The sequence below is a fragment of the Delphinus delphis genome, chromosome 10, assembly GCF_949987515.2.
Source record: "Delphinus delphis chromosome 10, mDelDel1.2, whole genome shotgun sequence".
Taxonomy (NCBI): Eukaryota; Metazoa; Chordata; class Mammalia; order Artiodactyla; family Delphinidae; genus Delphinus; species Delphinus delphis.
The window spans coordinates 56,533,260-56,554,535 of NC_082692.2; the positions used below are offsets into that span (position 1 = coordinate 56,533,260).

At 51.6% G+C, this 21,276-nt stretch overlaps 1 protein-coding gene across 5 annotated transcripts in view; it reads left to right on the plus strand.

The window, feature by feature from the left end:
• Positions 1 to 1,408: 1,408 nt before the first annotated feature.
• Positions 1,409 to 21,276, plus strand: part of XYLB (xylulokinase) — a 44,611-nt gene continuing 24,743 nt past the window's right edge. For all 5 annotated transcript variants that reach the window (XR_009520849.1, XR_009520850.1, XM_060022191.1 and 2 more), the window contains exons 1-10: positions 1,409 to 1,522; positions 2,755 to 2,837; positions 5,845 to 5,914; positions 7,700 to 7,780; positions 9,779 to 9,865; positions 10,506 to 10,634; positions 11,436 to 11,501; positions 13,193 to 13,265; positions 15,276 to 15,394; positions 18,208 to 18,289. Coding sequence is in view for 3 of the 5 variants with exons in the window: in XM_060022191.1 (XP_059878174.1) it covers positions 1,466 to 1,522; positions 2,755 to 2,837; positions 5,845 to 5,914; positions 7,700 to 7,780; positions 9,779 to 9,865; positions 10,506 to 10,634; positions 11,436 to 11,501; positions 13,193 to 13,265; positions 15,276 to 15,394; positions 18,208 to 18,289 (847 nt within the window). In the remaining 2 variants the exon portion in view is untranslated. The remainder of the gene's footprint in view (positions 1,523 to 2,754; positions 2,838 to 5,844; positions 5,915 to 7,699; positions 7,781 to 9,778; positions 9,866 to 10,505; positions 10,635 to 11,435; positions 11,502 to 13,192; positions 13,266 to 15,275; positions 15,395 to 18,207; positions 18,290 to 21,276) is intronic.

The window sequence follows — 21,276 nt, forward strand, 5'->3', positions numbered from 1 at the left end:
CAAAAGGCCAGCCTCAGGCCACGGCAGCATTTCCCAAGGGTTCCCTGAAACCCCTCTACTACTGGCTGGGCCTTTTCAGGGCGTCAACAGGGAAGACAGTATGAGACGCGTTGATAACTTGGAATTAAGATTTCCATCCTTATTCCTTGCTAAAGGATCAGATTGTGGGTGTACAGTCTCCTTAAACAGGCAAATGGGCTCTCAGACCTCTAGTCTTCTTTGTGGCCACAGTGAAAGTGCTATTACATCAAGAGAAAGGATGAGTCACCAGTCACCAGCATGGGGTAGAGATGCCACAACCCATAGAGAACGGCACCCCTGACCAAGAGTAGGTCTTCCTGTGAGGCAGCTTGAGAAACAGCCAGCTGCCTCAGCCTTCAAGAGACTTTTATATTTTGCCATGGGCCTTCTCGCAAGGCTGCCCAGCAGATTGTCTTGTGTAGTGGTTAAACATGTAAATTCTGCACCCAAACTCACTAGCTTTGGGTCCAGCCCTGCCACTGACCTTGGGACCTTGGGCTAAGAAGAGGATCTGGGTTCCAAGAAGCTCAAGTTCAGCAAGAGAGATATGGGTAATAAGACCATTGCATCAGGGGCTCTGCTGCGCTGGGGGCTCCTGGGCGGAGCACCTGGGTGGGTGTTGGGAAGGCTTCTGCGGGACACACTAGGTGGAATGAGGGGGAGAGAAGGGGCCCTCAGCTCCAGGAAGAGAAGGAGTGAGTCTGCTTTTGGTTCTCATCCCCCTTCACCGTGCCTGGAATACCAGCTGACCGCAGGAGTGACGAAGGAGTCCCCTCCGGGGGAAGTGGGGGCGAGGTGGCTCAGGAGCTCTGACTTTAAATGCAGAGGTGGGATGCGGCACACGTCAGACTGGGGATAAATGCAGAGGTGGGATGCGGCACACGTCAGAGCTGGGGAACTACTCAGATCTACTGGGTCAGGACAGGGCCTGCTGGAGCCCCATGCCTCCAAACCCAGGGCACATTTCCCTGTGCCCCCTAACTCACCACTATGAGTGGACAGCTACTGCAGTACCCGAGAGGGACGGCCATGTAAGTCCCCAGGCTCAGGGCCCCCAGAGAGACAGGGACAAGCCGGCTTAAGGTTGAATCCTCTGGCCCAGGCGTCCTCCGAGAGAAGGCAGGCAGCGTTAGGGCCAGGCCTGTGCAGGGAGCACATTTGGATGGGAAGCGGGGCGGGGCGGGATTGGAGGGAGCGGGCTGCGCAGGGGAAACCCGTCGGTCGCCCAGGTGCGAAGCTCAGGCGGAGGCCGAGCCGCGATGTGTCCTCGCCCTGTTCACCAGCAGGCGGCGCCAGAGCTTAAGGCCGCGGGGGCCTCGGGTCCCGGAGTCCGGCCGGGCGGGGCGAGGGGCGGACCCCGGCGCATCGGAGCGTTGGGGCGCGGGGGCCGTCCGGCGGCGGGAAGGACCGGCAGAGCGACACGCTTCCTGGAACCTCCGTGGCCATGGCTGAGCACACCGGTCGCCGCTGCTGCCTGGGCTGGGACTTCAGCACGCAGCAGGTATCGGCGCGGGCCCGCGGTTGGCCGGGCGGGGCCGCCTCTTTCGCGACGCCGAGCGGGCTGTCGGGGGACCCGGGCGCCGGGAACCCTGGGCCGCGCCGCGGGCGCGCCTCCCTCTCGGGCTTCCCGGGGACCCGGCGCCTCCTCCCGGCCTGGACCCCGGAACTCCCAGAAAGGGCGTCCACCCCCACGCTCCCGAGGGACCCACGGGTACGTGGCGGGGAAATGCCCGGAAGGCTGGGAGTGACCCGAAGGACTCGCGCGCCGTCATGGGCACAGATTGACAGGGACCCGAAGGAGCTCAGCTACTGTAAACAGACGACCAGACAGACGGGTAGACACGCAGGCAGAACCAGTGAACTGCAACCAGATCACCGCTAGAAGCTTTTTTTTTTTTTTTTTAAGTGAAATGGGCACAGTGTACACCTGAACTTTGTTCCGCCCTGTGACAGCCCTTGGTTGGCACCAGCGTGCTCGGGTCAACGTGCCTAGCTGTGCTGCTCTCAGGGCCAGTCAGACAGGCAAGCAGAGTCAAAATTTGTCTTCAAACTGGGCTTGGGGTGCCAAGAGGCTGGCTCCTCCTTAACTTGGGAAATCAACACAGTTGCAGTGAAATCCCCCTCCTCGGATGGGTCAAGGGAGCAAGGCCAATCCCTGATCAAAGTCTTGTGGGACCTTGGATAAGTCAGGTTGTCCTGCTAGGCCTCAGTTTCTCCATCTGTCCAGGAAAGGAGTTGTATCCTTGAGTTTGGAGGTCTGCTCCATTGGGGCATGTGTCTCTGGCCCTTGACCATGGCCTGTGGGAACAGACCAGGGACCTTGCCTCTCAGATCTCTGCAAGCGTGGACCTCCAAGAGACATCTCAAAACCTTGCCTCCCATGCCTTCCCCTCTAGGACTTTCTCAGACCTCCTTGCCTGGCACAGGAACCAGCTTATCTGTGGACATCTACCTCTAGAGCATCTTGGCTTTGGCTGTTTGAAGGGCAAAAATTCCCTGAGCTACATGGGTGTTTCTGCTTAGCCTCAGCTTCTCCATTTTACTAAGTCTTTGGATATGTCCCCAGATGAGGCCTCTGTTCCCATGGTTACAATGATGCACCCCAGCCTCAAGGAGGTCTCCAGACTGAACCACTTCTAGGGGGCTGGGCTTCACTTGGTGATGTTCATATCCCTGGACCAGTATAGAAGCTGAGGAAAATTCTATACATTGTTTTTTTTTAATGCCTTCCAGGTAAAAGTTGTTGCAGTTGATGCAGAGCTGAATGTCTTCTATGAGGACAGTGTGCATTTTGACAGAGACCTTCTAGAATTTGGGTATGTACCTAGTGTGCATGTGTGTGTTGGGGGTTGGTTTTGAGGTCCTCCCTGAACCTTTTTTTGGCTGTACCGTGTGCAGCTTGCGGGACTGTAGTTCCCCCACCAGGGATTGAACCTGGGCACCCCCCCACCAAGTGAAAGCGTGAGTCCTAACCGCTGGACCACCAGGGAACTCCCCCTCCTTCAACCTTTTACATTTATAAACCACACTGTTCTGGTTTCCTCAAACTGCAGGAGGGGCTGTCTTAATAAATCTCTCAGCATCTTTCTTCTATGCCTAGAATGCACGCTTCTGCATTCCTTTCCAATTCCACTCATTGCTTCATATATGTATAGTAGGTATCAGTTGAGACTTACTTTGTACCAAGCGCTATGCTGGGCGCTGGGATGGTAAACGAAAAAGAGACATTGTCCTTGCTTTCCCAGAGCTTCCCATTGAGTGCGGGGGGATTGATATCAATCAAAGACTGATGGATTAAAGAAAAAAAAAAACCAAAAGAATGTTTGTTTATAAACTCAGAGAAGGCCATTGAAGGAAAGAAACTCACTTCTTCAAGTGCTTATTGTAAAGGAACGTGACCTAGACTTGTGAGAGTAGTTTAGGGAATGTTCCTAAGGAAGTAGTGCTTAAGCCAAGATCTGAATGAGTGGGGTTAGCCAGGTGATAGAAGGTAGAGAGCTTTCCACGCAGAAGGAACAGCATGTGCAAAGGCCCTGTGGCAAGGAACACTGCTCATTAGTGGAACTGAAGAAGGCCAAGTGGCTGGGGAGCAGAGAGGGAGGTGGAAGCTGGGTTGGGCCATATAGGCCATGGAATAGAGTTTGTCTTTATCCTAAAAGCTATGGTCACCCACTGAAGGGCCATAGGAATGGGGGGGCCGGGGAGGCATGACATGGTTTTATTTGTGTTTTGAAAAGATCTCTCTGGTGCAGTGGGAAAGCAGGTGGGATGTGGCCAGAATACAGGTTGGAAAACTACTGAGGAGGTTTTTCAGGATCATCTGGATGAGAAATGATGTTGACTGGAGGAGAGAGAGCTGGTGGTAAAATTGACAGGTCTTGGTACAGAATTGAATGTGAGATGTGAAGGTGAGGCTTCTGGCTGGCATTCAGGGTGGATGGTAGACTATGAAAGAGAATTGGTTTCCAGAAGAAAGATCATGAGTTTAGGTTTTGTATTAGTTTGGTAGGGCTTCCAGAACAAAATACCACAGACTGGGTGGTTTAAATAACAGACATTTGTGCTCTCATGGGTCTGGAGTCTGGAAGTCCAATTTCAAGGTGCTGGCAGCCTTGCTTTCCTCTGAGGTCTCTCTCCTTCGTTTCCAGATGGCTGCCTTCTTGCTGCCTCTCACATGGCTGTCTCTCTGTGTGAGTGCACCCCTGGTGTCTCCCAGTTATGTTATCTATGTCCTGATCTTTTTTTTTAAGTTGATATGTTGTATTTTCATTTTTATTCAGTTCAAGAAACTTTCTTTTTTTTTGACCGCGCTGTGTGGCATGTGGGATCTTAGTTCCCCGACCAGGGGTCAAACCTGTGCACCCAGCAGTGGAAGCATGGAGTCTTAACCACTGGACCACCAGGGAAGTCCTTCAACTTATGAATTTTGGGGGACACAATTCAGTCCATAACAGCTGTGGATTTGTTGATTTTGAGGTGTCTCAGAGAGGTCCTGGTAGAAGTTTCCCTCCATGTCTATTTTAGATGTCATTTCCTTCTTGAAGCCTTCTCTGCTGGCCTTTCCCTCTCACTGCCCATCACCTGTGTTGCCATCTATTTCTCCCCCAGCTAATGTGTCTCCTTTGAGCTGAGGTTGGAAGCCACCTTGCTTTCATATATATATATTTTTAATTTATTTTATTTATTTATTTTTGGCTGCATTGGGTCTTCATTACCGCACACGGACTTTCTCCAGTTGCGGCAAGCCGGGGCTACTCTTTGTTGTGGTGTGTGGGCTTCTCATTGCAGTGGCTTCTCTTGTTGCAGAGCACGGGCTCTAGGCACAGGGGCTTCGGTAGTTGTGGCACGTGGGCTCAGTAGTTGTGGCTTGCGGACTCTAGAGTGCAGGCTCAGTAGTTGTGGCACATGGGCTTAGTTGCTCCGCAGCATGTGGGATCTTCCCAGACCAGGGCTCGAACCCGTGTCCCCTGCATTGGTAGGCAGATTCTTAACCACTGCGCCACCAGGGAAGCCCTTGCTTTCATATTTTATATTACTGCAGGCCACCCACGTTAGAGTTTTGGTAGTTTGTGTCTTTCAAGGAACTGGTCCATTTCATCTAACCTATCAGGTTTGTGGCCAGAGAATTGTTCATAATGTTCCTTTATTGTCCTTTGATGCCTATGGGATCAGTAGTTATGACCCTTCTATCATTTCTGATGTTGGGAATTTGTGTCTTCTCTCTTTTTTCTCTTGATGAGCCTGGCTAGAGATTTATCAATTTTATTGATCTTTTCAAAGGATCAGCTTTAGGTTTCATTGATTTTCTCTTTTCATTTTCATTGACTCGTGTTCTAATTTTAATTATTTCTTTTCTTCTGCTGGGGTTATTGCTGTTGTTGCCATATTTGAGTTTTTGTTTTTTATGTCATTGAATTTCTCAGTCTCTTTTTCTGTTGCTTCTTGGTTTTGAGTCATTGTTTAAAAGGCCTCCTCACTCCAAGATTATGAAGTGGATTTGGAAGGGCTTCTACTCCAACCCCAAATTTCTCCAGTCCTTTCATGCCCACTGCTCCAAGTGACCGCCTTGCAGGGTGAACCCCTTACACTGAGAAGGCTTGTTTTTGCTGGTGCTTTCCGAGAATTGCCACCTCTGGGCCACACTGGGCAATTTCCATGCCTTCTCTCTCCATCTTGCCCAGCATCTTCCCTGTTCAATCTAGAGTTCCCACACAGGGCTGCGGGGGTGGGAGGGTGCTTCTCCTTCTGTGGGAGGGATCCAGGGTCTGCCATCACTGGGCCTCCGCCTGAGGCTCTATCCCACATTCTCTCTTCTGCTTGTAGGACTCAGGGTGGAGTTCATGTTCACGAGGATGGGCTGACAGTGACTTCTCCAGTCCTGATGTGGGTCCAGGTAAATACAGGGATTCCTGTCCCTCTCCTCTCCCAGCCCATCTTACCAGCAGACTTGGCGATTTGCTAGGAAGCCCAAAGGTGGCAGCCCATGAGAGCCTCTGTTGAGAGGTCCTCCTGAGGAAGTGGAATCTGCATGGTCCTAGGGCCAGACTCAACCTCAGTACTCCTGAGCTGAGAGGACTCACAGAGGGCTTCCAGGTTCTGAAGCCAGAGCAGCTGGAAAGTCCTGCCAGTGACCATCTTTAAAATGCCACAGAGCAAACGGTTCCCAAACACTCTGATTTCAGGCCCTGTGGCCACGCTTGAACCCTGAGATCCAAACATGCCCCTTGGCCTCTTCTCTTAGTGCTCAGTCGCCAGACTCTTTAACTCCAGGGGCAGAGGCCTTCAGAATGGTGGCTTGTGACCTGCCCAGTCAGGCTCAGATCCATCCCAAGCAGGCCTGCTCGCTCAGGACCAGCGAGAAAGGAAGATGCCTGTTGCCACATCCGGGTGACCCACGGGGCCACAGGGCCAGGGTGTGTGGACATCACAGGCAGGTATGATAGGAGCCAAGGGCTGCCTCATGGGCTGCAGGGGACTTGAGACCCTGAAACTAGAGGCCAGCCGAAGGCAGCACTGGATGTGTCTGGCCAAAGCTTTTTCAGTCCTCCAGTACCTGTTTAACCAATTCCCTGTACTAACTTCTTTCTGTTAATGTAACAAGGATGATTTCTTTTTTATCGGCCTAACCCTGACTCATACTGGAGGACTGGGGGTAAAGGATGAACTTCCGCCGCACAGGCTGCCGGGGAAATACTTCAGGGGGCTGAGCCGGAGCACAGGGCAGCGGCAGTGGGGGTAACCGGCAAGAGTCACTGTCTGGAGGTCCCACTGAGGATGTCAGGGGCTTCGGATGGGCCAAGGCCATAACTTGGGGAGGTGGCAAGTGAGTAGAGAGCCAGGCTTGGGGTTGGGACCAGGATAATTGCTACTCCTGAGGGGCCCCCAGAACTGGACCTGTTGTAGCTTTGCCAGTCCCTTCCCCAGCTCTGCCCCACTCCCTGCCTGAGGTTTGGCAAGCAGGGCCAAGTTGGCAGCCGCAGCCAGGACTGTGAAAGAGCCCTCCCGGCATAGGATGGGGGTGGGAGGGTCAGGCCAAAGCTCCAGTGGCTTCTGTAGCCTGAAGAAAACACAGCCTGGGATGCGTATCTAATTCCCGGGGAAGTGTCAAGCTCTGCTGGGTGGCACCATCCATCCCACACATGGGGTCTTGCCAGAAAGGCAGTTCCAACCAGACGGTGGAGGGGGAAATAGGGGGTTGGGACAAATGGTCACCATCTTTACCTCCTCCCTCCAACCTGTACTCCCGGACACAGGAGTCTGGGCCTGGAGCCCTGTTCTGATGGGAGCCTCTGCTTTGCTCTTTGCCTCTCCATTGCAGTGAAGTTATATCACTAATATGGTGGGTTGAAAATGCAGATAAAAGAAACCGAAATTTGAGCCACCTCGTTTTTGCTCTTCCTGCGTGCCTGGAAGTCACCGATTGGAGAAGCAAAATTTGAGGAGTGCTGGTTTCTGATTCCATTTATTTAAAGTATTTTTAGCATAGCTCACTTTTTTGTTGGCTTGATGGCTACTTGTTTAATTGATGTATTTATTCTAGTGCTTCCAAATCCCGAGGCCTCAGTTCCTTCTCTGCCTCCGCTGGAAGGGCAGGCACTTACAGTCCAAATCAAGGCTTGTGTGTTAGCCTGGTTCCGTGGTTCAGGACAGTCACAGTGGATTCTGTGTTTCTTCTCAGGCTTTGGATATCATCTTGGAGAAGATGAAGGCTTCAGGCTTTGACTTCTCTCAAGTCCTCGCCTTGTCTGGGGCGGGCCAGGTTTGTTTGCTGCAGCCTCTGTCTATGGCATAAGGGCGTCTGTCTTGGGCAGCGGTGCAGGTGCTGAGGTGACAGCTTCCCTCGAGGGAAGTTGCTTGTTCTTGAAAACCACAGCGCACATGTTGTTGCAGTGAAAATCCGTATAGCTGTTTCACCTTGGTGGATATATCACTTCCCTCCTTGCAAAAGGATTTGAGACAGTTCTTACAATTAAGCGTTATACAAAATAGGACACAGGGTGAGGAGGCACCGGATAGAGGTCCTCCAAGGGGAAGAGGAAGTATTTGACATGAATGTACTATGACTGTTTGAGGGCACAAAATTGCTTTTCTGTTTCTTGGAAGTAAAAGCAAAGTCAGAAACCATGCTAATAATGATAGCAGTTTTAGTAGTAGAGATATTAGTAACAATGGAGCACTTAGTGTATGGCAGGTGCAGTACTGAGCGTTTGACATGCACTAACTTAATCCATGTGCCGTAGGGTCAATGTGAATGTTAAATACATAGGACAGGGCAAAAAAACTTCAAGCTTTAGCTGCTTTTATTATCACTGCCATTTACATGGGGAAACAGAGGCACCAAGTGGTGATGTCACTTGCCCAAGGTCACATAGCTGCTAGGAGGAGTCAGGATTCAAGTCCAGTGTTACCCTCCGAATCACTTTGCTCCATGCTGGATTAGCGTGTCTTCACATCCTCATTAGAGAGCACTTACTGATGCTTCTGAAGATGCCTCTTCTTCCCCTGACCTAACAGGAGTGTATTGATTGCGTCCTTGTTACGCTAAACAGAGTCCCTGGTGATCTTGTCCACATCTCTCACCTGAACCCCAGGCCTGGACACCCTCTCCCTCCCAGACATCCCCTCCGCCCCCTTGGCCGGGTGTCCCAGGAATACCCCAAACTTGTCATGTCCCAGACTGAGCACACTGTCTTTCCCCCGATATCCTCCTCCGGTGCCCTTTCTTGGGGAGTTCTCCTTCTCCACCGGGGCCATAACCCAGGTGTCATTCCTGACCCCTCCATCTTCCCACCCCTACATCCAGGGGGTCCCCTCGTGCTGCTGATTTGTACATGGCTCTTGAGTCTGCCACTTCTCCAACTCCGCCTCTGTTGCCCCAGGCCTAGTACCCATCATTTTTCTCTGGGCCTCTGCTTCTCCTCCCTTCCTCCAACCTACCTTCTCCATGACTCCCACAAGCCCTTTCATACATTCAGCCCTGGCCATGTCACTCCCCTGCCAATCCAGAGTTCTCACCACCCCAAGACAAACCCCAGCCTCCCGAGCATGGATGTCAAGGCTCAGGCTGTCACCTCCCCGTCCAGTCCCTACTGCCCCCGGCCCCAGCCTCAGGCCCCTTCCGTGCACCTGCCAGCCTCTCTCAGCTGTGGTTACTCTCTGCGTGGAGCACCTCCACCCTCAACTCCGGGATCCTTCCCTAATTATCACGTCCGCTTCTACCCACCTGCACCCCCAGCTGGCTAGATGCCCCTCCCCTCCTCTGTGTTCCCACAGTCCTACCACTGCACTTAATAGGGTTTTGTCCGTTTGTGTCCTTTTCCCTGACTCAACTTCAGTATCCTGCAGAGTAGCGACAATACTACCCTAGTCATCTGTCCCATGCCTGGCACGATCTGGGTGATCCATCAATGTTTGTTGAATGAATCATGGATAAGTGAATGAATGAGTGAATGTCAGGTAATATTATGAGCAATATATTTAAGCACAGTTTTACAAAGCCACCAAAATCCAGACCGATAGTTCTTTCTTGGACCCTTCCTACAAGTTTTGAGGTGGACAGGGCAGAGTTCCTCCCCATATTATAGAAATGAAAACGAAGTCTCGTAAAGGTGATGACCTCTGCGACTTACAAGTGGCGGGGCAGGCTTGGAGTCCAGTTCTTTGGCGTGTGGTCTGGGGTCTTTCTGGGTCTCCAGGAGGCTGACACAGGTGTGTGGCCACGGCCACGTGAACATGGGCTTGGGTTTTCCCTCGGCAGCAACATGGAAGCGTGTACTGGAAGTCTGGGGCCAGCCAGGTTCTGGCAAGCTTGTCACCGGACCTCCTGTTGCACGAGCAGCTGCAGGTAACTGGCCATGCTGTGGGAGTCTGAGAAACTTGCGTAATGGGGAGAAGGGCCCCGAATCCTGTGGGTCCTGAAGCCTGGGGCTTTTGTGCATCGTCAAGGGTGTGGGAAGTTGGCTTGGGCAGCAGGCCTGTGAGCGTGGTCTTCCCTGCCTGCCTGCCACAGACATCCCTGCTGTCTGGACAGAGGCTCAGGTGCTAACAGCCCACGTCACACTGGTCCCCTCCAGCGCAGCAGGACTCTGTTGCGAGTTCCCCCCTCAGGAATCTCCCCCTGGGACGTGATGCCTCCCGGTGATGCTGGGAAGGTAGGCTCTGGTGTCTCCTTTTCTCCCAGGCTCCACAGGCCCCCGCCAACCTGCCCTTTGCTGCAGCTCTGGCCCTTCACCGCCCATCTCTGGTATTGGCCTGTGGTGCTCAGGTGTCCTCGCCAGAACCTTCCACCTTGAGCTTTCTGGGGAGAGACCCCGCTAGGCCGGGCCGAGGTTTGGACATAAAGGGCTTGCCCGTGGGTCTTCCAAGGTCACATCCAGGGAAGAGGCGTCCACAGCTGCTGTGATGGGCGTGACTGCCAGCGCCAGGGCGGCCCCCCGGAGTCAGTGGGCGGAGCTCATGCCTGTGCCTCTGCCCCTTCTTTCCAGGCCTGTTTCTCCATCAGTGACTGCCCGGTGTGGATGGACTCCAGCACCACAGCCCAGTGCCGCCAGCTGGAGGCCACCGTGGGTGGGGCCCAGGCTCTCAGCTGCCTCACCGGGTCCCGCGCCTATGAGGTGGGCGACGCCCGCCACGGGCTGGGGACGGGCTGGGCCAGGAGGAAGGTCTGGTTGCTGGCTCTGGTGCCTTCTCCCTGGGTGTCTGGGAGGACACGGCTGGTGACCTGTGCCTGTGGGGATCACGTGACGCTGTGTGGGTGCCACCCCTGTGGAGCCATTCTGAGCAAGGCCACGTGTGCCGCTCAGCGAGCACGGGCAGACCTCCTGTCGCGCCTCAGCCCTCCCAGGTCAGAGCTGACGTGTGACCCAGGCTGTGCTGTGTATGCGGGTGACGATGGCATCTCAGTTTCAGCCGCTTTAACCTGGAGATAAAAATAGCACTTACATTTTGGGTAGTCTGGGAGCTGAAAGGAGTCAGTGCTTGTAAGATGCTTAGTGCAGCTCCTGCGAAAGTAAAAAAAATAAGAGTGCCTCTTTCCTGTTGGCTTCATCCATGGTCCTACCCCAACCCCTAGGGTGGCTGCTATTGGCCCAGCTGGGGTAATTCGATACTCCCTGGAGCAGAGGTTTGGGGGATAAGACCAACCCCACTTGGGTTGCCTTAAGGAAGAAGAATGTGGGTGGGGATAATACCTGAGTCCCCTGCATGGGTGCCCTTGGTCAGAGCAGACACCCTCCTGTGTGAGGAGCGAGGTTATTACTAAGGATGCTCAGCAGACGTCAGACATTTCCAGATTTGAGGCCTTAAGCTCTCATCATGCTAACTAACCTTCAGAGCGTGCTACGCGAACTTTACTTTATGAAGTTGATCATTCCCTGTAGGATTTGGGTTTTTAAGAATTTACACTCTTTTTCCAGCGATTTACAGGAAACCAAATTGCAAAGCTTTACCAGCAGAACCCCGAGGCCTACTCACACACAGAGGTTGGTTGAACGTTCCTCTTTTTTATTTTTTCTCTTTTTTTTTTTAAGATTTTTTTTTTTTTGATGTGGACCATTTTTAAAGTCTTTTTTGAATTTGTTACAATATTGCTTCTGTTTCTGGTTTTTTGGCTGCGAGGCATGTGGGATCTTAGCTCCCCAACCAGGGATCGAACTCCCTGTATTGGAAGGCGAAGTCTTAACCACTGGACCGCCAGGGAAGTCCCTAAACACTCCTCTTTGATTGAAAGTCACAGTTGAATTCCTTTTATAACTTAGCATAAATAAATCTCATGTGCATGGGCTAAAAACATTGGTTAGCAGACATTAAAGATGATATATATTCAATTTGCTTTTATTCTCATTGTCAGGCTTTTTCCAAAGAGGAGGGAAAGAACGGAATTGTGGGAAAGAGAATTCCGGGGCTCTCCTGACCAGAAAGGTGGAGGTCAGGGTCAGGGTGGGAGCAGGGGGACTGGTGGCTTCCTGGGACCACCTGAGTAGGAGATCTGGGTGCCCTTAGGCTCTGTCTGCTCAATTTCTGTGGTTAATGCAGGATGGTTACCTGCATTTGATTGGTGTGGGGTCATTGTTTTCTTAGGAAATTTGTAAGGCTGGACCAATGTCTCCAGCTGTGGCCCTCCAACCAGAGCCAGGAACCCAGGTTCATTCCTTGGTCCACAGTTGCTGAAAGCCAGCACTTAATGCTGCCTGAGAAGCAGCTCAACATCGGCTAGTGATTTTTCTCTCTGAGTAATTAGAAAATGATCAGCTTGTGTTAAACCAAATTGCCTTTTAAACCTTGGACGTTAACATGCAGTTTCTAATTTAGTGATTCAAGGTTCCACATTACTGTGCAGCTTTAGCCGTTAATGAAGGTTTTGGGGGGAGGGGGTGATACAAATTCTCTGAATTCTGTGTGTGGAACAAAGGTGGCCCAACTGGGGACAGGAGGTGATGGCATTCTCTCCCCCGGTCCAAGGGCCCGTGATTCCCACGTGGAAGCAGAGACCCTCAGGGTGACGTTTAGCATCCATTATCAGTTCCTCCCGTTCATGTTTGGCGCCTCTGGCTTCTGAGGGGCCGGCTTTCCCTTCTCATTCTGAACCCCGGAGACTGTGTTTGTTGTTTCTGAATCCTGTGGCCACGCATCCCACTTCCTCTGCGACTAGATATAAAGACCACAGGCATGGAGGAGGGAAATCAGGGCACCACACTCCCTGGCATATGGATTCTGGGTGAAAACCTGCTTCCCTAAGCGTGGCTTTTTTATCAGGTTTTGTAGTTGGTTGGTTTGTGGTTGGTCTTTATTTGTGGCAGTGCCTCGCAGCTTGCAGGATCTTAGTTCCCTGACCAGGGATCGAGCCCAGACCCCAGGCAGTGAAAACCCGGAATCCTTCCCACCAGGGCACTCCCTTTTTTTTTTTTTTCGTTTTGAACTTGACGGTTTTATGGCTTGTCAGAAACTGCAGAGCAAGGGGCTTTCCTGAGGAGTCACTTCTTGGTGTTCCAGCCACTCGAAATGCCCTGAAGGACTGAGGGATACTCAGTCCCTCACATTGCTGGGGCATCGTGCCCAAAATTTCTACCTCCCTCCCCAGTTTAAAACACTTGTCCTGTTGTGTGTGTGTCAGAAGCAGTCAGTTGTTGATGGAAGTGAGTCATAAATCTCACTGTGTTTCTCTCTTCTGCAGAGAATTTCCTTGGTCAGTAGTTTTGCTGCTTCTCTGTTCCTTGGGTCTCACTCTCCTATTGACTACAGTGACGGTAAGTCTTCAGCGTCCGTGGTGTGGGTCTGTTTAGCGGGCGTGCGGGCAGCCTGAGCCCCATGCACCCGGGTGGGTGCCAGTCTTCCAGCCCTACCGTCTGTTGCCAAGAAGGGAGTGTATTATCTTTTGCGGTGTAACAAATGGCCCCAGCGCTTAGCAGCTGAGAGTCATAAATGTTTATTATCTCACAGAGTTTCTGAAGGTCAGTAATCAGGGAGGGGCTTCTCTGGATGGTTCTGGCCTAGGGTCTCTTAGGAGGTGGCACTCAAGCTGGCCGCCAGCGCTGCGGTCACTTAAAGGCTTGACTGGGGCTGGAGGATCCACTTCCAGGCCACGCACGTGTCCGTGGGCCAGAGGCCTCAGTTCCTTGCCACGTGAGCCCCTTCCCCATATGGGAGCTGGATTCACCCCAAGCGAGGGGTGAGAGGAGACAGTGGCCAAGCAGAAGCTGCAGAGTCTTTCACATGATCTTGGGAGTGATGTACATCCCTGTCCCTGGTCACACAGGCCTACGGGAACAGGGAGAGGGGACCTCAACGGTGTGAACACTAGGGGATGAGTAGGGATCATCTTGGAGCCTGGCTCCCACAAGGAGTAACTTATTGAAGTTTTTGTCCACATTTGGGGAACTCATGAGAGTGGTGAGCTTCTGGAATCAAAACCCTAACAAAAATAAATGCAGATACTATGTATAAAACAGATAACTAATGAGAACCTTCTGTTTAGCACAGGGAACTCTACTCAGTGCTCTGTGGTGACCTAAATGATCAGGAAATCCAAAAAAGAGGGGATATGTGTATATGTATGGCTGATTCACTGTGCTGAACGGTAGAGACTAACACAACATTGTAAAGCAACTATACTCTGATAAATAAACAAACAAACAAATAAATAAATGCAAACGATGCCAGTGGAGAAGGAGAGCTGGGAGGAGGTTGCTGAAGGAGCTCTTGGGTGAGACTAGCGTGGAGAGAGGAGAATGCAGAGCAAGAGTCCTGGCCTGGGAGGGTGGCCTCGGAAGAGCCTCGAGTCGCTCCGAGTCTCCGGGAGCTCAGCTGAAGTGTGTGAGTGCTGTCGTGTACCAGACGCTAGTCTAGTTTTCAGGGCACGGAGGGTGACTAAGGAACGGTCCCGATGCTTCACTCACAATCTGTAGAAGAAAAGCTTCATCCCACACAGGAACCCAGCTCCTTGGAGCTCAGACCAGCAGAGCCCTACCCGTGGAATAGCCTGTATCCACCTGTGTCCTCCACACTCACCCCAGCCAGCCTCTAAGTGCTGCTGGGGAACGTTACGTTGTTGCACTAGACATTCCTGAGCTTCAGCCTCAGCTGGGTCTCCACCCACTCCCCTGTGTCCAGAAGTCACCTCTTCATTTACCAGCAGTCTGACCATCTCACATGGGCACGGGGCTCTAGCAGCACCCAGCCCACCTGCCTGCCTCCACCTGGGCCCATAGAGGAGGAGGGCTGTCCACCTGAGCTCTGGGTTCTCCCCCCTCCCCATCCTCAGGAGAACCTTGGGAGAAGTAGATCGTTTTAGGGAAGACTTAGCGGATCTTAGTGACGAGCATGAGGAAGTTTAGAGGCGTCCGAGAGCTTTCCTCAGAAAGTTAGATGTGATTGGGAAATCCCTGAGAGCTGACCCACATCAGTGCCAGGGCTGCCTCTAGCCTTGAACCCCAGGGGGCACGCAGAGCCATCCTAGGTGACATTGGTGGGAGCTCCCCTCCCTCAGCCAGGTCTTAGAGCAATGGATTTCCAGGCTAACTGTGGGATTTAAGCCCATGAGGAATGTTTGGGGGGGTGGAGGCATGTGTTTCTAAGGGCCCTGCTGACCTCTGGCTCTCTGGTTCCAGAGTCACCCAGGCACGTTGTATACGTTCCATCGGGAAAGAGCTCCAGGTATACGTTTAGCTGCAAGAATGATCCACTCTCGGCCAGATTTGTGCATTTTTACAAAAGGTCCCTTTTTGAGATTTCTCTTTCTTGTTTCCTTCCTTCCTTAGGTTCTGGAATGAACTTGTTGCGGATCCAGGACAAAGTCTGGTCGCAGGCTTGCCTTGGTGCCTGTGCACCTCATCTAGAAGAGAAGCTCGGCCTGCCGGTGCCGTCATGCTCGGTTGTGGTAGGTTCCCTGCCCAGTGACGCGGCTCACTGGGGAGCTGGCAGCTACTGGGGAAGCTGTGTAGTATACACACACACACACACACACCCATCCATTTACACACGGGCACACACACATGTGACTTTGTCTAGTACAAGATAAGTATTTGACGTGATTCAGAGCAAAATGTCTGTATCAGTGTCTTGTACTCAGGTGCAATAACTACATCAAAGTAAAAAGCTTCTACACAGCAAAGGAAACGGTCAACAAAGTGAGAAGGCAACCCATCAAATGAGAGAAAATATTTGCAAACTATATATCTGATAAAGGGTTAATATCCAATACATATATAAAGAACTCATACAACTTAACAGCAAAAAACTAAACAATTCAATTAAAAAGCTTTAACCAGGGACTTCCTTGGTGGTGCAGTGGTTAAGAATCCAACTGCCAATGCAGGGAACATGGGTTTGAGCCCTGTTCCCAGAGATCCCACATGCCGCAGAGCAACTAAGGCAGTGCACCACAACTACTGAGCCTGTGCTCTAGAGCCCGCGAGCCACAACTACTGAGCCTGCGTGCCACAACTACTGAAGCCCGCACTCCTAGAGCCTGTGCTCTGCAGCAAGAGAAGCCACCACAACGAGAAGCCCATGCACTGCAACAAAGAGTAGCCCCCACTCGCCGCAATTAGAGAAAGCCCATGTGCAGCAACAGAGACCCAATGCAGCCCAAAATAAATAAATAAATAAATTTATTAAAAACAACCAATTAAATTGGTTAAATTAAATTTATTAAAAAATAAATAAATTAATTAATTAATTAATTAAATTTATTAAAAACAACCAATTAAATTTCTAATTTAACCATCAGTGTGGCACCCACATTCGGAATAGACACTGACTGTCCACGCCCTGGTTTCCCCTAGTTGGCCGGCTAAGTTCTTGGTTGGGCCCTGCACTCGGCCCTTTGGCGGGGAGCATGTGCCCCACAGCCAGAGCAAGCAGAACCCCTGGGTGGTGCAGAGCGTTGGCTGCAAAGGAAGGACAAGGGCCCCTGAGTCCCGGGGAGAGTCACAGAGCTGGGAGGGGTGGGCCACCAGGAGAACCAGGCTATCACGAGTGCCTCACTCCTCACGTGTGGAGTCCCAACCACAGAAGCCCTTTCTGAGATGAACAGTGACCTGCTGAAAACAGCCCTTGCCACCATGAGCAGAATCTCAAAGCCAAATCGTCATCATCCAGAGGGTGCCGTGAGGCCAGCGCACAGAGCTTAAGTTAAGGGTGTCCTGCCCTGTAGAAGCAGACAGTTCAGGACCCAGGCAGGCTGATGCACAGCAGAAAGAAAAAGGAAGGGCTAACAGAAAACAGCCAAGCCTCTGGGACTGGTATTCCACACACGGCTTTTAGTTTCAAGTGAGATGGAGAGCGGTGTTTTGTCCACGGCAACCGGCTTTGTTTGCCTTATGCCAGGAACACATGCCTCCAAGAGGTAGCCCGTGCAGACAACCAGCAGCTTGAAGAATGGAAAAGAACTGATGGTGAAAAGTGTATTTTCATTTGTAACTTAGGTACCCACGTGATGGGGGGAAACAAGCAAAATCCGTGTTTTCTGTCATCCCTTTTTCTGAAGGTGGTGCCCAAATGGCTTTCTCTCCTTTTCTGCAGGAAAATATTTGGAGATATAGTGTAGCAGATGCTTCCCACCTTGCATCCTCCCAGCCCACTTTTTTGCCAGCTGTTGTGGCTTCACGCAGGTGTCGCCTAGCAGAACCCTGCCTGAGCTGCATCTCATTTGCCTCACTTCTGCCCAGAGCCTTCTGGGACTCCACAGTTGTGCTCTGCCAGCCTGGAGGGTCAGGGAGTTAGCACCCCACGTGTGCCCTTCACTGGTGGGGAGCTACGGAGAGCTGCTCCCTGTTCCATCCCCAGGTGGACAGTCCCCCCATGCATTTCATGCAGCTCCTCAGACACAGCTCACAGCCATGACCAGCTCCACAGAGGACCCTGGGGTGGGCTTTCCCCCCTTTCCTGTTCCGTTCTTCCCTGTCCCCTTCTCATTTCCTGGGGTTACTTCCCCAAATAAGCCACCTGCACAAGCCCTGACTCAGGCTCTGTTTTCTGAGGCAACGGAGGCCAAGACAATTATCTCCCAGGAGATGGCTTTATTCTGATGTAAATCCGAAAGTTGGCTGGATGGAGTAAAATGTTCTTCCCAGACACCAGGAAATCCCATCATTTATTTTACACTTTTGGAACCAAGACAGGGAAAGGGGGGGAAATGCTTTCTTTTCATAACCGTGCCCTCTAGAGACGGTAGGTCTGTCCAGAAGTTATCCCTGCCCTCTGATCCCACAGGCAGTCTTGGAGGGGCCCTGAGAGCTGTGGTTCCTGGTGGAAGCCTTTCCTTGCTTTATTTTCTTTAGAACGTTGACCTCTGCACAAATGTGTCCAATGACTCTTAATCTGACTGATAGAGCGTGTGTGCAAGGCATTATCTACTTCTATGAGTTTGCTTAATGATTTCCTCCTGTTATTTCTTTATTTTTAGTGCTACATCCATAATTTGGAGCTTACGGAGCAAGTCCACAATGGGAACTGGTCTGTTCTAGTTGCTTTGAATCTCAAAATTAAGTGGGCTTCAAGGCAGTGGGATGACCTCACGTGCGTGGTTGCAGCCCTGTGCTGGGCTCCTCTGGTGTTCTGTGAACAGGAGGGACGTCTCAGGTGTGATGCGACTGTAGGCCCCACCCAGGCCTGTGGCCCGAGGTGTGGACAGTTGTGTCGAGCAGGTGGGGTTTGCCTCAGCAGAGCGTGCTTGCCTTCTCTCCTCAGGGGGCCATTTCTTCCTACTTCGTCCAGCGCTATGGGTTTCCTCCAGGATGCAAAGTGGTGGCCTTCACTGGGGACAACCCAGGTGAGTACCTCAGGGGATTTCACCCTCCCAGTAGCCCGCCTTGGTCCTTGTGGGACACTGGAGAATGCCAGCCGGCTTCTTGGGGCTTCTTGGGGAAGCCTGTCCGGGGCGGGCCCTCCCTCCCTTGGTGCCTGCCCGCCTGCTGGTCTGAACTCTCACGCCTTGTACCTGCCCCACCTTGGCTCTGACTCTGCCCACAAGAGCCACTGAGTGCTGCACCTCCAGGTGAAAGAAACCTGATCAGCGATTGAGGAAGACAGTGCCCACCCTCCCTCACCTGCCTTTTCTTTTCTTTTTTTTTTTTTTTTTTAGCAACAGCCATTAATTTTTATTAAATTTCTAATTTAAAACAAATATTTACAACATTATCAGTTTGGGAAAAGACAAACAGGAAAAATGAAGAAAAGTGATGAAAAGACAAATTCAAGGAGAGAATAAATACAGCCTGTTTACACGCCTGCCTGGCCCTGGTGGCTGCTGCCAGAGTGCCAGACCCTCAGCCTCAGAATTAGCAGCAGCTCAAAACCTCCTCCAGTTTCAACACGTCCAAGGGTGGGATTTTGCTCACCTGCCTTTGCTGTTCCAAGCTAAACATCTCAGTTCCCCCACCCCTTCCTCTGGGACCCAGCTTTGAGTCTCTGCCCCATCACTTGACCTATAGGTACGACTTCGTCCAAGCCCCTTGTCTCCTCTTCCTCCTTTTCTTCTCCTCTGGGGGTTCCTGAGGCCCCCCCCGGAGGGGCTGACAGATCTCTAAAGAAAGGCCAAGTGGCCACAATAAGTACCACCAGACTGCTGCCCCTCACCCCACCTCTGCAGCCCTTTTCCTAATGGGCCACCAAATCAGGGTTGCTGGATAGAGTAAATACAAATACAGGACACCCAGTTAAACTTGAATTCAGAGGAAGGACAAATGATGAGGTAGGATGAGTATGTCCCAGGCAATGTTTGAATTTCAGATGACAAATGATTCTTCAGTGTAAGTGTGTCCCAAATATTGTTTCTCTGAACTTGAAATGTGACTGAGCGTCTTATATTTTATCTGGCAACTCTACCCCAGGTTGCCTTCCTAAGCAACCATTCCTTCTCTAAGGAAGTGAGTCTCAGGTACACATGGAAGGGTGTGGTGGAGGCCGGGGTCTGACTTCAGCCCTTCTCCTGGCTTCCACACCCGTGAGCCTCCCTGTGCTTACCTCCTACGGGTTGTATAGATGAGGATGTGGACAGCAAAAATAAAATAAAAAGAGAGAGGCACACGCGTCTAGGAGTGGGGCTGTGTGCCTGGAAATGGGCTGAAGGTCTTGTTAAAATTCATTCATCATCATCATCATGATTTTATGTGCCGTATTTTCTGCAGTATCTATGTGTATTTTTGTGCCCGGGAAAAGACATTTAAGTCACCGTTACTCCTGTTTCTGCCACCACTATGAGTAACACTCGTGGTGCTCCTAGGTCTGCTTTAGGCCTGTCTGCTTTGGAGCTGAGGGCACAGCGAGGATGTCCCCGCCACCCCTGTGGTTGCATCCGGGTCCTGGCTGTGCCCCCTCCCTTCTGGGGTGGCCTCCACCCTGGCATCTGCAGGGAACCCCCAGGAGCCAGACGAGGGCCTCCCCGTCCCTGCACAGATTCTGTAGAACTTCACACGGAGCCCTGTTGTCAAGGCACAAACCCAAACTCAGAGCAGGTTTTGGAGAAGGGAGCCTCACGTTCCTGGTCTGAGGTGAGGTGAGACAGAGGCTGGTAGACAGTGGCCAGACTCCTGCAGGAGCAAGGCTTGAAGCCTGTCGCTCTGTCCCCTGGGCGCCTGATTTGAGAGGAAGCTCCGGCCTGTGGTGGGCATGTTCTGGTGCCCTGGCTCCTGGAGGGTGCCAGGCCCCAGTTCCTCTCTGCCCTAAAAGCTGAGTCACCCTCAGAAAGGAACAGATGGTGCACAAGCACCGATTCAGGACAGTTCTATGCTTTGTGGGCCACGTTTGTTTGCCTTTCAAAATGAAAGTAACTTCATCAGGTCTCGTTAGAAACAAATGCATTGTTTTTTTATATTGGAGCATTGTTGATATACAATGTGGTGTGTCCAGCAAAGTGATTTAGTTATACATATATCTATTCTTTTCCAGATGGTTTTCTCATATAGGTTATTACAGAGTACTGAGTAGAGTTCTCTGTGCTAGACAGTAGGTCCTTGTTGATTGTTTTATATATATTAGTGTGTATATGTTAATCCCAACCTCCCAGTATTTCCCTCCCCCCTGCCCCCACCTTTCCCCTTTGGTAACCGTAAGTTTGTTTCCTAAGTTTCTGAGTCTGGTTAGAAAAATGTATATTCTTACACCTACTCTGTCAACTGGAAGAATGTCAGGGAGAATAATGGGCCTGCTTTTGAACCACAGAAGCATGAGCTTCTGGCATGTTGCAGAGGGAACAACAAAGAAGCAGCTTCCTAAACCGTCCTTTTGGACTGCGGTTTCAGGCTGAATGTTGGAGATACCAGGCAGGTAGCCCTCAGCCGTTCCCTCCCTAAATCTGACCTTCACTTTGCTGCTGCCTTAAGTAATGCATTAGTCTTATGCTTCTTTTTCTTATACACAAGGGATACCTCTTCATTGCAGAAAAAAATTTTAAGTACCGACAAACCAAAGGAAGGATGTAAAAAAAAAATCATCCGTAATCTCTTAACCCAGAGATAACCACAGTTAAATTTTTTTTTTTTTTGTGGTACGCGGGCCTCTCACCGCCGTGGCCTCCCCCGTTGCGGAGCACAGGCTCCGGACGCGCAGACCCAGCGGCCATGTCTCACGGGTCCAGCCGCTCCGCGGCATGTGGGATCCTCCCGGGCCGGGGCATGAACCTGCGTCCCCTGCATCGGCAGGCGGACTCTCAACCACTGCGCCACCAGGGAAGCCCCACAGTTAAAATTTTGAGGACTGTCCTTCCAACCTTCTTTTCCTATGCCCATAAATAAACAGTTTATTTTAACCAACCAAGGC